The 14,615-nt window shown below is 38.8% G+C and overlaps 1 protein-coding gene across 2 annotated transcripts in view; it reads left to right on the forward strand.

The window, feature by feature from the left end:
- DSC3 (desmocollin 3) overlaps positions 1 to 14,615 on the forward strand; it is a 48,478-nt gene continuing 33,863 nt past the window's right edge. The window contains exons 1-4 of one of the 2 annotated variants that reach the window (XM_077135726.1): positions 1 to 297; positions 7,764 to 7,848; positions 9,558 to 9,754; positions 10,245 to 10,364. In XM_077135726.1, coding sequence (XP_076991841.1) covers positions 229 to 297; positions 7,764 to 7,848; positions 9,558 to 9,754; positions 10,245 to 10,364 — 471 coding nt within the window. In that variant the 5' untranslated portion in view covers positions 1 to 228. The remainder of the gene's footprint in view (positions 298 to 7,763; positions 7,849 to 9,557; positions 9,755 to 10,244; positions 10,365 to 14,615) is intronic. The other variant, XM_077135727.1, reaches the window with a different exon arrangement.

The raw sequence follows: 14,615 nt of genomic DNA on the forward strand, positions 1-14,615 counted from the left end.
TAAAACTTGAGAAATACCAAGGAGGGGCCGCTGGGCGTCTTCTGGGCCCAATCCCATCTCAGGAGGGAAGCCGCTCCTGGGCAGACCAGCCTGAGAGCGCCAGAAAAAGAGCAGCCGCGAGAGAAGCCTTTCCCGCGCCTCTGCACTCCGCAGCTCTCGCCTCCCCACGAGTTCGAGCCCCGCCGCCCGCCGGGCGCCCGCGTTTTCCTGCCCCCGCCCAGCGCCCGGATGGCCGCCGCGGGACCCCGGAGCTCCCTGCGCGGAGCCCTCTGCAGGCAGGGGCTGCTGAGCCTCCTGGTGAGTGGGGGCCGGGGCGGGGCTCGGCGCAGGCAGCCCCCCCGGCCCCGCCTGATGGGGTGCGATGGGGAAGGTGGGGGGATCCGCTCTGATTGCGGAATGGGGCAGGGGCGGAAGGGGGAGCGGGCTGAAGGGGGACGTCGGTGGCCCGCTCGATCTTGGGGTACAGCTGAGGGTCCTCACATTTAGGCCTGGAAGAGGTAGGAGAGAAAGCGAGTCTTTGAGGTCCGACCCCGGCCGGAGCTTTCTGTCTGGGACAGCTCGTTCAACGGTTTGCATTACTTGTCGCGCCCAGGCTCCCGTGCGCCGTAGCGGGTGGCCCGGGGCTGGCGCTGTGAGCTCTAGTCCGTCTCCCCCGGCTCCTCAGGCCGGACGGGGGGCGGGAGGGGGCGCATTTAGGGTGGAAAGAGAGGAGAGTTGTCAGGAATACAGAGAAGAAGGAAAAAAAAAAAAACAGTCGTGAAGATGGGGTTCAGGCAGCTGTTCCACTCCCCCAATCCCGGGTTCCGAGTGACTTCGAATTTGGGCGTTAGCAAATGGGGAGCTGGGAGTGGTGCCCCCAGATCCCGGAGTGGGATTGTCCCTGAGAAGCCGGCTTCCTGGCTTTGCCGCCCCCATCCAGCTGCTCGCTCAAACCACCCACCCCCGCGATCCAGCGACGAGTATTTTTTTTGGGGGGGGGGGCGGTCTGTGTGGCTTGGGGTGTGAGAATGGAGGTGGGATACAGGGGCTGGTTCCTGGAGCCAGAGGCCCGGAGTAGGGTAGGGGCCCGGGCGGGATGGGGAGGGGTGGGGGGTGAGGCCGGGAGGGAGGTGGAGACTGAGCCGGAATGGGGTGGGGGCAGTTGGGGGCGTGCTTAGTTGGACCCTTTGGACACTGCGCGGGCTCAGAACTCAGGCTGGGGTCTCCTTTGTCTGGGAAACCTGAGACTGAGGACTAGGTCCTTCCGAAGTGCGCATTTGAGACGGGTCTCCGAGAAACCGGGAGACGCCGAGCTTGCAGTCCGGAACCCCGAAGGCGCCCTGGTGCGCTGCGCTTCAGAACTGCTCAGAGTTGCGTTAGGGACGCGCGGGACGTAGCGACGGACCCGCTACGTCCCAGCACCCAGATCGGCTGAGGTTCGAGGAGCAAGAGGACCGCTGGGCCCGGGAGTGGGTAGATTCTGGCTACCAGGATTCCTGCTCGTGCCTCCCAGCAGGGCGAGTTGAGTCCAAGCTTTATGCCGTCTTTAAATCAGCAAAGTGTGAATGTCATATTGGTATTTAACATCTAGGATAGTTTATGACAAGAAATTGTACAAATAAATGCGTCGACCTGCCTGGCAACTGCTCAGACATATCTGAGATGAAGAAAGGACTTTTTACAAGTTGAAGCTGCGTTAGATGCGAACTTTCTTGACATTCGGGAAAGCGCAGGTTTGGCGTTGTCTTTTCTCTGCGGAGGGGCCTGGGAAATCCGGAGAAGGAACTGCTGAGGTGCTGTGTTCCCAAGATTTACGGTATTTGCTGGGGGTGGGGGTGGGTGGTGGGTGTGGAAGACTGGAAGCTGCCCATTTTAAGGCCTGGGGTGATAGGGTGTGGCAAGGCAAGACAGTGCCTGTAAACCGAAATAGAGATACCATCAGTTCTCTTTTATGAGTTATTCATTTAGGATTATTTTTAAAAAACATTTCCTAAAGTTTAAATTAAATGGTGTATCTGGGGAGGTTTGAATGCTGGAAAGTGTATATAAAACGATAGTTTCCTTCATGGGTAACTCCTAGTTTAAACTTGAAGTTTCTAGCCAGATGGGCAAATGAATACATCTTGATCATCCCGTGTCTATATTTCTTTCTGACTTATACCACTTCAAAGTTTTTAGTATTTAGTGACACAGCATGTTAGAAATACAGCTTTCATTTTGTGCACTTTAATGTGCATCTTAACAAGAGAGCGCTTCAAAGCAAGGACGCTCAGACACACACACACACACACACACACACACGCGCGCGCGCGCGCGCGCGCACACACACACAGCCTGAGAATTTTAACATGTTGGCCTTCTCACTGAGTTGTCCTACTGGTTGTGGTTGAGGAATCTGCCCAATTTACACTTTTCTCTTTCTGTATTCCTCTCACCTCTTTCCCCAACCACAATCTAAACTACACTTAAATACAGTTTCTAACCACTTCTCCTTGTCCCCCCCTCCCCCCCTACCCGCACCTCAAAAAAGAAAAAGAGAAAGGAAGGGATAAGCTAGAAGAAACAAATTAGACCATTCCACTAGGGATGAAAGGTTTTGAGTGTTTCTTAAAATGTTTTTTCTTCTTAGTGTAAGGGAAATTGCCAGGGCTGGTGAAAACTAATTTTCATGAGATCAGCAGTGTTCTGCCCATTGCAAATAATGAGATCCTTTTATTATTAGACAAGTTGTGGGTTTCCAGAACAATCACCCATAAAATACAGATTCCCATATCCCACCCTATTATTAACACCTTGCATTGGTATAGGACATTGTTACAATTTGTGAAAGCACATTTTTACAATTGTATTACTGACTATAATCTGTGGAATTTAGGGTTCATGGTTTGTGTTGTGCAGTTCCGTGATTTTTTTAAAAAAAATTATTCTAGTAACATATATACAACCTAAAATTTTCCTCTTTAACCACATTCAAATAGGTAATTCATTGCTTTTAATTATGTTGACTGTGTGGTGTGATGGTCATCACCAGCCATTCCCAAAACTTCTTGGTTGTCTCAGATAGAAACTTTGTATATTTTAAGTTTTAACTCCTTATTTCTTGTCTCCACCCTATTCCCTGGTAACCTTTCTTCTTGAATCCTACCCTGTGAGTCTGCTTATTCTAATTTTTTCATACAGTATGATCATATATTTATCCTTTTGTGTCCTTTTATCTCATTCAGCATGATGTCTTTTAGGTCCATCCATGACGCCACATGTATCAGAACTTCATTCCTACTTAGGTTTGAATAATATACCACATTTTTAATCCTTTCATCAGATGGTAGACACGGGTTGCTTCCATGTTTTGGTAGTTGTGTATAGTGCCGTTATGAACGTCCGTGTGCAAATATCTATTCGAGTCCCTCTTTTCGGTTTTTTTTTGGGTATATACCAAATAGTGGTATTGACCAGCGATATGGTGATTCTGTACTTCTTTTGAAGAACTACCAAACTGCCTTCCACAGTGGCTGTCCCACATTACATCACCATTAGCAATGAATGAGTGTTCCTATTTTTCCATATCCTCTCCAATAGTTGTAATTTTCTGATTTTCTATTTCTTTTTTTAATAGTAGCCATTCTGTGGGTAACTCATTGTGGTTTTTGATCTGTATTTCCCTAATGTTAATGATGTTTGGACATCTTTTCATGTGCTTTTTGGCTATTTGTTTATCTTCTTTGGAGAAATGTTAAGTCTTTTGCATATTTTTAAATTGGATTGTTTGTCTTTTTGTTGTTGACTTAAAGGATTGCTTTATATATTCTAGGTTACACCTTTTTTGAATATGTGGTTTCCAAATATTTTCTCCCATTGTGTAGGTTGTTTTACTTTCATGATAAAGTCCTTTGAGGTCCTAATGTTTTTAATTTTGATGAGGTCTCATTTATCTAATTTTTTAGTTTGTTGCTTGTTCTTTGGGTGTAATCATTCTCTAAAACAAGATCTGAAGGTGCTTCCTTACATTCTCCTCTAGGAATTTGAAAGTTCTAGCTCTTATATTAGGTCTTTGATCTATTTTGAGTTGAGTTTTGTATATGGTATGAGATGGGGGTTTCCTTTTTTTGGCAAATAGAGATTCAGTTTTCCCAGCACCAATGTTAAAGAGACTGTTCTTTCCCTGTTGGATAGATGAATTTTTCCAAAGTCATTTGGAACAGATAATCCCTATGTTATATAACTTGCACAAAGAATAGAAAAGGTAGAACTCTTGTTAATTAATTTTATGAGGATTATTGTGAAGTTGAAAAATAGCAGCCTAATCTCACTATGGACCTATATGCAAGAAAACAAATAGCAGCAAACCGAACCAATAATGTATCTAAAAAATCATCATTTCTAATATAAGATATATCTCAGGAATGAAAAAAATGGTTTCCAACTAGAAAATCTATTAATGTATTTTAACATAATAATAGATATGGTTATTTCATAACCATTTTTATTGTATTATAATATTCAGTAGAGTATTATATTTATTGTTTAAAATTCTTAGCAAATGAGACTATAAAGAAACAAACCTTCCTAAAATAAAAGTTACCTGACAAAAACAAACAAGCAAACAAAAAAAAACCCCAAATAAGTAAATGCTAGAAAGAAACCTATAATTAATGGTGAACTGATAAAAGCATTCTCTCTCTTTAAAGTCAGAGATAAGACCAAGATGCTCTATAACTTCCTTTTAGCATTGTACTGGAGGTCTTTGATAGCATGCAAGATAAAAAATATAATAGCAGTAATGAAAGAGGTATCCTAAGGACTAGAAGGGAGAAAATCCAGCTGTCATTTTGTGAGTGATTGGATCATGTACATAGAAAATCCAACACTATCTATTGGAAAACAGTTAATACTAATAAAAATCAACATTTCCCAGATATAAGATCAAAAGACCATTAGACAAAAATAAATTAAGAAGAAACTCAGCAAATTACAAAAGGACCCATATAAACACAAGCTACACACAGTGCCATTATATGTTTTTATGGACACATGCCTGTATAATAAATAGGGAACTTGCAGAGAATTACTCCCTGGACTAAGGAAAGGAAAGTGGAATAGAGCTCAAGCCACATCTGTAATTTCTTATTTAAAAATGAAGCAAAAATCAACATTTAATGTTTAAAAACTCTATATGAGTAAATGAACATCTGTTCTATTGAGTTTTATTTGTCTGAAATATTTTATAATTAAAATTTTTGAAAAATATGATTTAAAAAGTATTGGATATGGCTTTCTTTTGGGATTCAACAGTAGCAACACTAAAACTCAAATGTACTGGACCAATGAGTGCATCCTTGGAAAAAACCTCTTTTTCACCCCCAGGTGATAACTATATGCTTAATGACACTATTCAATTGAGCATGCATGATATAGTTAAGTTTTTTTTTAAGGCCAAACAACTTATTACTTTATTGTCACAGGTAGCAATCTGGTTATAACTTTTTGACTGACTTAAATTATTTAAATTTAAATTAACAGTACTATGATCACATTGATCTATTTCTCCCTGGTTTTTACTATTTTTTAACTCTTAATAATTCAAGCAAGAATAGCATGCTTCTTAGAAAAGTGCAATAAATATTAAACTTTAGAGCATAAATTAGTATAATAATTTTCATTTATAATATGTATTTTCATATAATGTTTTTTATACTTATAATGAGTTAAAATATTTTAAATTTGTGCAGAAATATTTTTAAATTTAATTACATAAGAAATGAAATATTTCCTTAAGGCTATTATTTTGTTTTATTTTCCTGAAATTACTAATGAGGATTTGCAGATTTGAAAGATCCTCTCATAGCCAGTTCGTAGAGGTGGGTGTGGAAAAAATCATTTTTATATCAATCACAGTGTTTCCTTTAAAAAAATAGATTGATTGAGATATAATTTAGATACCATAAAATGTAGCCTTGTTAAATGTACCATTTGATAAATTTCAACTTATTTACAGAGTTGTACAACCATCGCCATAATCTAATATTAAAACATTTCCATCACCTTAAAAGAAGCTTCATGGTCATTTAAAATAATTCCCATTCCTCCCCCCAGCCCTGGGCAGCCACTGATCCACTCTGTCTCCGTGTAGTTGCCATTTCTGGACATTTTGTATAAATGGAATCATATAATATGATCGTTCATGTTTTTATCTTCTCATGACTTCATTCCTTTTTATTGCCCAGTAGTGTTCCATTGTTTAGATTATAACAAATTTTGTTTATCCACTCACCTTTTGACGGACATTTCCATTTTTGGCTATTGTGAAAAACAGTGGTACAAGTATTTATGTACAAGTCTTTGCGTGGACGTATGCTTTTATTTCCTTGGGACAGGCACAGAGTTGTAGCACATATGGTAAGTCTATGCTTACCTTTCTGAGAAGCTGTCGAACTGTTTTCCAAAATGGCTGCATCAGTTACAAGGCATGAGGTTTCCAGTTTTTCCTCATCACTTGTTATTCTGTGCTTCTTTTTTTTCAGCCCTCTGTGTTAGTTTACCAGGCTGCTATGACAAATACCACACAGTGGGTTGGCTTAAACGCTGGCAATTTATTATTGCACAGTTTCAAAATAAAGGCATCTGCACAACTGTGCTCTCTCCCTGAAGTCTGTAGCATTCTGGTGCTGGCTGTAATCATTGGGATTCCTTAGCTAGCATCTCTGCCTCCAGCTACATGGCAATCTTCCTCTCCATGTGGCTTCTCTTCCCATTTCCTCTGACTTCTGGCTTCTTCCTATGTGGCTTTCTTTGATTTACTACATCTGAATTTCTTCTGCTTATAAAGGACTCCAGTAATATGTTTTAAGGCCCGAACTGATTTACTTGGGCCACTGCTTAAATTAATATCTTTAAAAGATCCTCTTTACAAATGGGTTCACATTCACAGGAATGCAGGATGAAATTAAGCTCATTTCTTGTTGGGGCACATAATTCAATTGACCACACAATCTTAGTAGACATCTCTTTGCAGTTTTGGTTTGTGTTTTCCTAATGTCTGATGGTACTGAGCATCTTTTCATATATTGGCCATTTGTTTATTCAAATCCTTTGCTCATTTTTTCAGTTGTTATTTTCTTTTTATTATTGAGTTATAAGAGTTCTTTATATATTGTGAATATATGTCCTTTATTGCTATAAGATTTTCAAATATTTTTTCCTGGTCTGGGGATTATCTTTTCACATTCTTTGTGGTATCTTTGAAGGGCAAAGTCTTAAAATCTTGAGTAAGCTCTATTTATCAACATTTCTTTTGTTTATCATTCCTTTGTGTCCTATCTATCAAAATCATGGTTTTCTGTAACCTTGCTGAACTTATTTATTAATTTTAGTAGTTTTAGTGTATCCCTTCGGATTTTCCATATGTAAGATCAGGCTGTGAATAAAGACAGTTCTACTTCTTCCTTCTCAGTCCAGATGCCTTTTATTTCATTTTCTTGTCTAATTACTTTGGCTAGAACCTCCAGTACCTTGTTGACTAGAAATTGTGAGAAATGGATATCAGTCTCTTATTCCTGATTTTAGGAGAAAGCATTTTGTCTTTCTCCATTAAGTCTGAGTGTTTTGTAGGTTTTACATAGTTATTTTATCATATTGAACACATTACCTTCTATTCTTAGTTTATGGTGGAGTTTTAGCATAAATGGGTTTTGGATTTTTCAGTTGCTATTCCTCCATCTGTTGAAAGATCATATGCTTTTGTTTCTTATCCTGTAATATATTAATATATTCTTTTTTTATTCTAGGTCTTCAGTTTTGCTTGTGAAGCCTGCAAAAATGTAATATTTAGTGTACCTTCCAAGCTAAAGGCAGATAAAATAATCGGCAGAGGTAAGAAATTTCAGGACAGTATTTTGAAAACAGAAATATAGTTCATCTTCCTTAAGACTGGAAAGAGGGCATAATATCCAATCTTTGCCTTTGAACTCAGCCACAAACTTCTTTTAAGTAGACACAATTCAAGAAAATTAAAAAAAAAGACAAACAAACAAACAAACAAACAGATAAACAAAAAAACCTATAGCTCAGATGCAGCTTCATTCAGTGTTTTAATGTGATTACTTTACAGTTAGGTATTATTGAGCTGTCCATTTTTGAGTTTTTGTATCTAGTCCTGTTGCACAGTCTGTATCCCTTCAGCTCCAATTTTTAATATACATGTCTGTTCTTTATAATTCCATTGACTTCTATAGATGATTCTAGGGCAAATGTTCTAATCTGTGTTTTTGTAGTCATTCATTTATGTTTTAATGTTAAAAATTATGTAAACATTACATCCCACTTTCATTATTTTAGAATTCAAAGTTTTAGAGAAATATGGATAAGAAAGGGTCAGAAGAGTAGTTTTATCAATGCCATAGCTACATTGGAGAATACCGCAAAGTGAGTTATCCCATTCAAAACCAAACTTATGCACGTGGAGAAGCTGGGGGACTTCAACCTTTCTAAACAGCTGGGGAGCCCTACCCAGGATGGCTTTCCATGTGGATACAGGGAGTATTGGAGGAAAGCATGATTTTTTTTCCCAGACATTCCATATTTACTTTTTTATTGAAGTGTCCCATTGTGGTTAAAGTGGTTCATTTAATTTTATTAAACAAATGTCAAGAGTATTCCTGTGAAGAGGAAGAAAGGAGAGAGAATCTAAAGATGGCTTAGGGGTGTTCTACCAGGAGAATAGACCAGATTATTATCTGTTAAAAACATGAATATGAAAGAAATGTGTCATTTTTCATTTCTTTGTGGCTAAAGGTTTCTACCTGCAATAATTTGGATTAAAGTAAGAACACTATACATGGTTAGGTATGATTTCTTTGGTCAGGGTTATTACCTAAGTGGTTGTAATTTATCAGTTTAGTTTCTGTTAAGGCAGACAGTTGAAGAATGGGATGAAAAACAGGACATTTTGATACCTATCTTTCACTACCTTTTTATAGAGAGCATAATTGCCAGGGAGGGATGTAGATACGGAATTTTAGTTGGGGGACCTGGAAAACTGGGGCCGCGGAAAGAACCATGAACCATGGGGGAGAAGTGTACAGAAAAGTTCCTGAGGGAATAATCCAAGGGTGGACTTTTCTTAGTTGACTGTTTTACCTAACTCATACACTCCACTCCTCTTTAGGTTCATGTATAAGTGCTTGAAAGATTCTGGCTGAATGACAAGTGTGTCTGAAAAGACTCGCACTGAATTAAGGAAAAGTTTTCTGTTTATTCAGGTGTGTAAGGCATTGTAACTCCGTTTTGTCATGATTGCAATGCACACACCTCTCTAGTAAGAAAATTATGTTCATAAGCTTATTAGAAGCATATAAAGGTTAAAAATACCTTATTTAATAGAAGTGTTAAGAATTATTTTTATCTGAAAAATTATCTTTCCAAATCAATGTAGAAAGATTGCTTAAAAGCTTTAGCAAATGCAAATTGGTTGGCTTATTTCATTCTACTTTATGGTTTTGAAGAAGATTTTATAAATTATTTTAACTTTTCTGTGGTTGTTCTGTGTTTCTACTTTACAACTTTGAAATTTTTACTTGCAGTTAATTTGAAAGAGTGCCTCCAGTCTGCAGACTTTATCCTGTCCAGTGACCCTGATTTCAGAGTTCTAGATGATGGGTCTGTCTATGCAACTAGGACTCTTGAACGATCTGATGAGAAAAAATCTTTCACGATCTTGCTTTCCGACACAAAGAAACAGATTCAAAAAGATATCAGTGTACTCTTGGAACATCAGAAGGTATCCAATCTACATTGATATTTCTGGGCATATTTTCTTTTTATTTAAATATGTTTTTATTACAAATTATAAAGAGCATTGATTTTCTTCCTGATTTGCTTGATAGTAGCAGGTTTTAACAGAAAGATCAGATCAGGTAAGAGCTATCTATAGATCTTTAAAGAGAGGATGTGTTTTCTTTCTCTATCTAGGCAGAGCAAGAAAAACTAAGTATCAGTGATGATTTTCCTAACCTGAAAGTAGGGTCAGTGTTAAAAAAGGTATCCGAACCCAAATCTCTGATTTCTGAAACTTTACAAATCTGAGTACATAATTTCTTACTTTTTTTTTAAGTGCAAAATGACCTTCTTATCTGGTCTTTAACTTTAGCATGAAGATTCCTCTGTCTTATGAGTTTTCCGCTTTTTACAACAAAATAGACTGTGACACTTTTGTTTACGTGTGTGGCTTTTTGTTTTTTGTTTTTTTTTTTGCCTTTCTCCAAATTCAGGTACTGAGGAAAAGACATACTAAAGATAAAGTTCTTAGGCGTTCCAAGAGAAGATGGGCACCTATTCCTTGTTCGATGCAGGAGAATTCCTTGGGGCCTTTTCCTTTGCATCTTCAACAAGTAAGTTTCACATTCATTCATTCTGTTTGGGAGTACATTAATTCCGAGAGCTTTAACTTTTGTTCAGGTTTAACAGCTCTTAAGACGTGCAAATAAACAGATATGATTGGAGATGTTCATAAAGTATCATAGAAGTGAATAAAAGGAAAAAGAAAACTAAAATTCTAATAATACAAGAAAGGTTCTGTAGCCATTAAAATGATCTTTCTTCATTTATTCATTTATTTGGCAGACAGTTATTGAGTACCTACTATCTCCATTGGAAGGCACTGGGCTAGGTACTGGAGATAGAAATAAATTTAGCTATGGGCCTTGGGTACATGTAATTTATCAGTCTAGGGAGAGAAATAGAATTAGGCAAACTAGGACAATATTGAGTGGAGTGCCATGATAAAGAGATGTGGTTGGGTGATCTGGGAAGAAATAGGATGAGCACCAGGCCCTGAGATGAGATGGGGTAAGCAACCAGGACTTATAGGAGTTGACATCTGAGCTGGGTCCTTTGGGATAGGAAAAGTTTGTGCAGGTAAATAATTGGTGGGAGAGGTGAGGTGCAGAGTGAGAGTGAGCATGGCTCCTCAGCGGAGCTCTAGGTAGCTTATTATTCCTGGATGTGATAGAGTTGGAACAAGGAGATGATGGGGAAAAGGTAGGTGGGAATCAAACCATATTGGACTGTGTGTTCTGCCAGAAAGCTTATCTCTGTCCTAAAAACAAGGAAGCATTTTTTTTTCTTTTTTTTGCATGGGCAGGCACGGGAAATTGAACCCAGGTCTCCGGCATGGCCGGTGAGAACTCTGCCTGCTGAGCCACTGTGGCCTGCCCCACAGAGAAACCTTTTTAAGCAAAGCAGTGGCGTGATGGTTACTTTTTATAAAGCTCTAAATGGTACATATAAAATGAAAATAGTTATAGGACTTGAGCTATAGTATTGTACCCCACACCTTCCCCTTAAATTGCTTTTGCTGTGATTGTATTTAATGCTGTCAGTGTGACCTGTGTGCTACTCATTTAAGTTATTAAACATCCATTCAGAGTCTTTCACAGTTATTTTTTATCCTTTCCATTGCTAGACTCTTTTTTTTTTTTACATGGGCAGGCACCGGGAATCAAACCTGGGTCCTCTGGCATCGCTAGCAAGCATTCTTGCCTTTATTGCTAGACTCCTGTTTCTATCTTCTTTATGAATAGTGTACTTGAAACACTGGCAAGACATCCTGTTTATTTGCTTTTCATTAAAAACTGGTTGCTTATTAGCAGAGTTATCAATTGTAGCTAATTTTTAAAAAAATTTAAATACTTTTGTTGACAAAGCAATATACAAACATGAACATTCTTAACATATGAACATTCCATACTTGGTGTACAATCAGTGGCTCACAATATCATCACATAGCTGTATTTTAATCACCATCATCATTTCTTAGAATATTTGCATCATTCCAGAAAAAGAAAGAAAAAAGAAAAAAAACATACTTACAATACCCCTTACTCCTCCCTCTCATTGACCACTAGTATTTCCATCTACCCAATATATTTTAAACTTTGTTCCCCCTATTTTTTTTCTTATACCCCTTACCACTGCCTTTCATTGATTGCTAGTATTTCAATCCACTCAATTTATGTTAATATTTTCCCCCATTATTTATTTTTAATCCATATTTTTTACTCATCTGTCCATACCATAGATAAAAGGAACATCAGACACAAGGTTTTCACAATCACACAGTCACATTGCAAAAGCTATATCATTATACAGTCATCTTCAAGAAACATGGCTACTGGAACACAGCTCTACAGTTTCAGGCACTTCCCTCTAGCCTCTCTAATATACCTTAAACTAAAAAGGGGATATCTATATAATGCGTATAGGGTAACATAACCTCTTGATGTTATTTAAAATCTCTCAGCCGCTGACGCTTTGTTTTGTCTCATTTCTCTCTTCCCTCTTTCAGTAGAGAAGGTTTTCTCTGATTGTAGCTTATTTTAACCTTCACATTGCTAAACTGGTTTACTTCTCTGTCCTCATCTCCTTGATATATGCACATTTGACATAGCTGATCTCTCTCTTTTCCTTGAAATCCTTGTTTCCACTTTGCTCTTAGGATACTGCTCATCTAGTTTCCACTTATCTCCCAGGTCACTCCTTCCCTGTATGCTATGCTGATTCCTCCTCATCTCTGCAGCCTCTAAACTGTGTGCTGCTCCAGGGCTCAGTCCTTGGACCTTACCTTTTGATTTTTTATTTACCAGTCTCTTGATTAACTCATTCAAACTTTTATAATGGAGACTTCAAACTTTCTATTTCCAGCCCAACCTGACTAATTGATATTTCTATTGGAAATGCGATAGACATTTCAAACTCAACACGTGCAAATGGAACACTTGATTTTTCTCCTAAAATCGGCCTTCATCTCAGTTACTACAGCTCCATCTGCCTTATTCTTTTTGTTTTCTGCCTTAAGGTCTTTTTGGTCAGGTTTTAGCTGTAGAGAGTATAATTCTAAATAATTTAAACGGGTAAGGATTTATTACAGTGTCTTAAACATTTGCTGAATTGTTGAGAGGGCTGAAGAAACAAACTATAGGTTACACTTTTAAGAATGAATCCTTAAGGCTACATCATAGAGCCAGCAACCAAGGGACATGTGCTTTTTCCATGGTGGAGAAGCCACTAATTCTAGGACCAGAGTGCCACTGCCATGGTCAAGAAATTCCTCCTTCTTGTACAGCTCTAGAGTAAGATCTCACCTGCTCCAATTATTGTCAGCAAAAAGATCAATCCATACCCTAACTATTGATATCCATTAATGTCAGCAAAAAGATCAGCCCATACCCTAACTGCTGATATCCATGAAGTTAGGGACTAACTACTCAAACTTTGAAACTCCTTGCAGGAACAAAGCAGACATCAACAGAAAATACATCTAAGCTGTGTTATACCAGCAAAAGAGCAGAAGTAGCAGAAATGAAACATCTATCCTGCTTCTGCTTTCCAAGTATCATGCTTGTACTTCTGATTGTCCATATCTAAGTCCAGAACTCTAAGCTTTAAGAGATTCTGGAATATGAAAAATGCTTATTTGTTTATCTGATCTGGCTTTAATCTTTTACAGCATCTTTACTATGAGAGGGCACTAAAGAAGGAGGGTGAAGTATATACTGAACCTCAATCTACTATATCCATCCATTCCTCCCGTAGTTAATTTCTGTATCTTTATCAGATGTATTAGTTTGTTAAGCTGCCGGAATGCAATATAACAGAAATGGATTGGCTTTTAAAGAGGGAATTTAGTAAGTTGCAAGTTTACAGTTCTAGGGCCGTGAAAATGTCCAAATTAGGGCACCAACAAGAGGTTACCTTCACACAAGAAACGCTGATGCTATCCGAAACATCTCTGTCAGCTAGGAAGGCACACGGCTGGCAACTACTGGTTCTTGTTCCCGGTTCCGTTGCTTCCAGCTTCTGATGCCAGTGGTTTCTTCTCTAAGTGTCTGTGGACCTTCATTAGTTCCTCCAGGACACAACTCTGGGTTCTGGCTTGTTTTGTATCTCATGAGTAGGCACATGGCAATGTCTGCTGGGCTCTGCCCAAGTCTAGGCATCTGCTCTCTCTGCTGGCACTCCAAGCATCTCCAAACATCCTTGTCTCTGTGAGCTCTGAAGCAACTCTTCCCCAAAATCTGCATCTCCATTTCCAGATGTCTGTGTCTGCCTCGGCATCTGAGGCTTCTTTGAAATGTTTCCCCTTTTAAAGGACTCCAGTAAACTAATTGAGACCCAAGTTGAATGGATTGAGTCACATCTCTATCTAATCAAAAGGTCACAAATGGACATGCCACATCTTCATGGCGATAATCTAATCAAAAGTTTCTGCCCTACGGCACTGAATCAGGATTAAAAGAAATGGCTACCCCCATAAAATTGGACCAGGATTAAAACATGGCTTTTCTGGGGTACATTGTAGTTTCATACTGGCCCATCAGAAATCGGCATAGCTGCAGTTTACTGAGATCCCAAACAATGATGGCTTAAACAAAACAAGGGTTATCCATTTCAGATAAAAGTAAATGTCCTAGTAAAGAGATTCTAATTTGAGAAAACACCAAAGAACTCAGGTTTCTTTGGTTTTTTAGGTTGGCCATTCCTACCCTACCAGCTTCATGATGGCTCATCACTGTGTCCAAAAGGGAGAGTACCCTCCTTCCCCTACTGGAGCACAGTATATGTCTTGCATATATTATTTTTGC

Source organism: Tamandua tetradactyla, chromosome 18 (assembly GCF_023851605.1).
Source record: "Tamandua tetradactyla isolate mTamTet1 chromosome 18, mTamTet1.pri, whole genome shotgun sequence".
Classification (NCBI taxonomy): domain Eukaryota; kingdom Metazoa; phylum Chordata; class Mammalia; order Pilosa; family Myrmecophagidae; genus Tamandua; species Tamandua tetradactyla.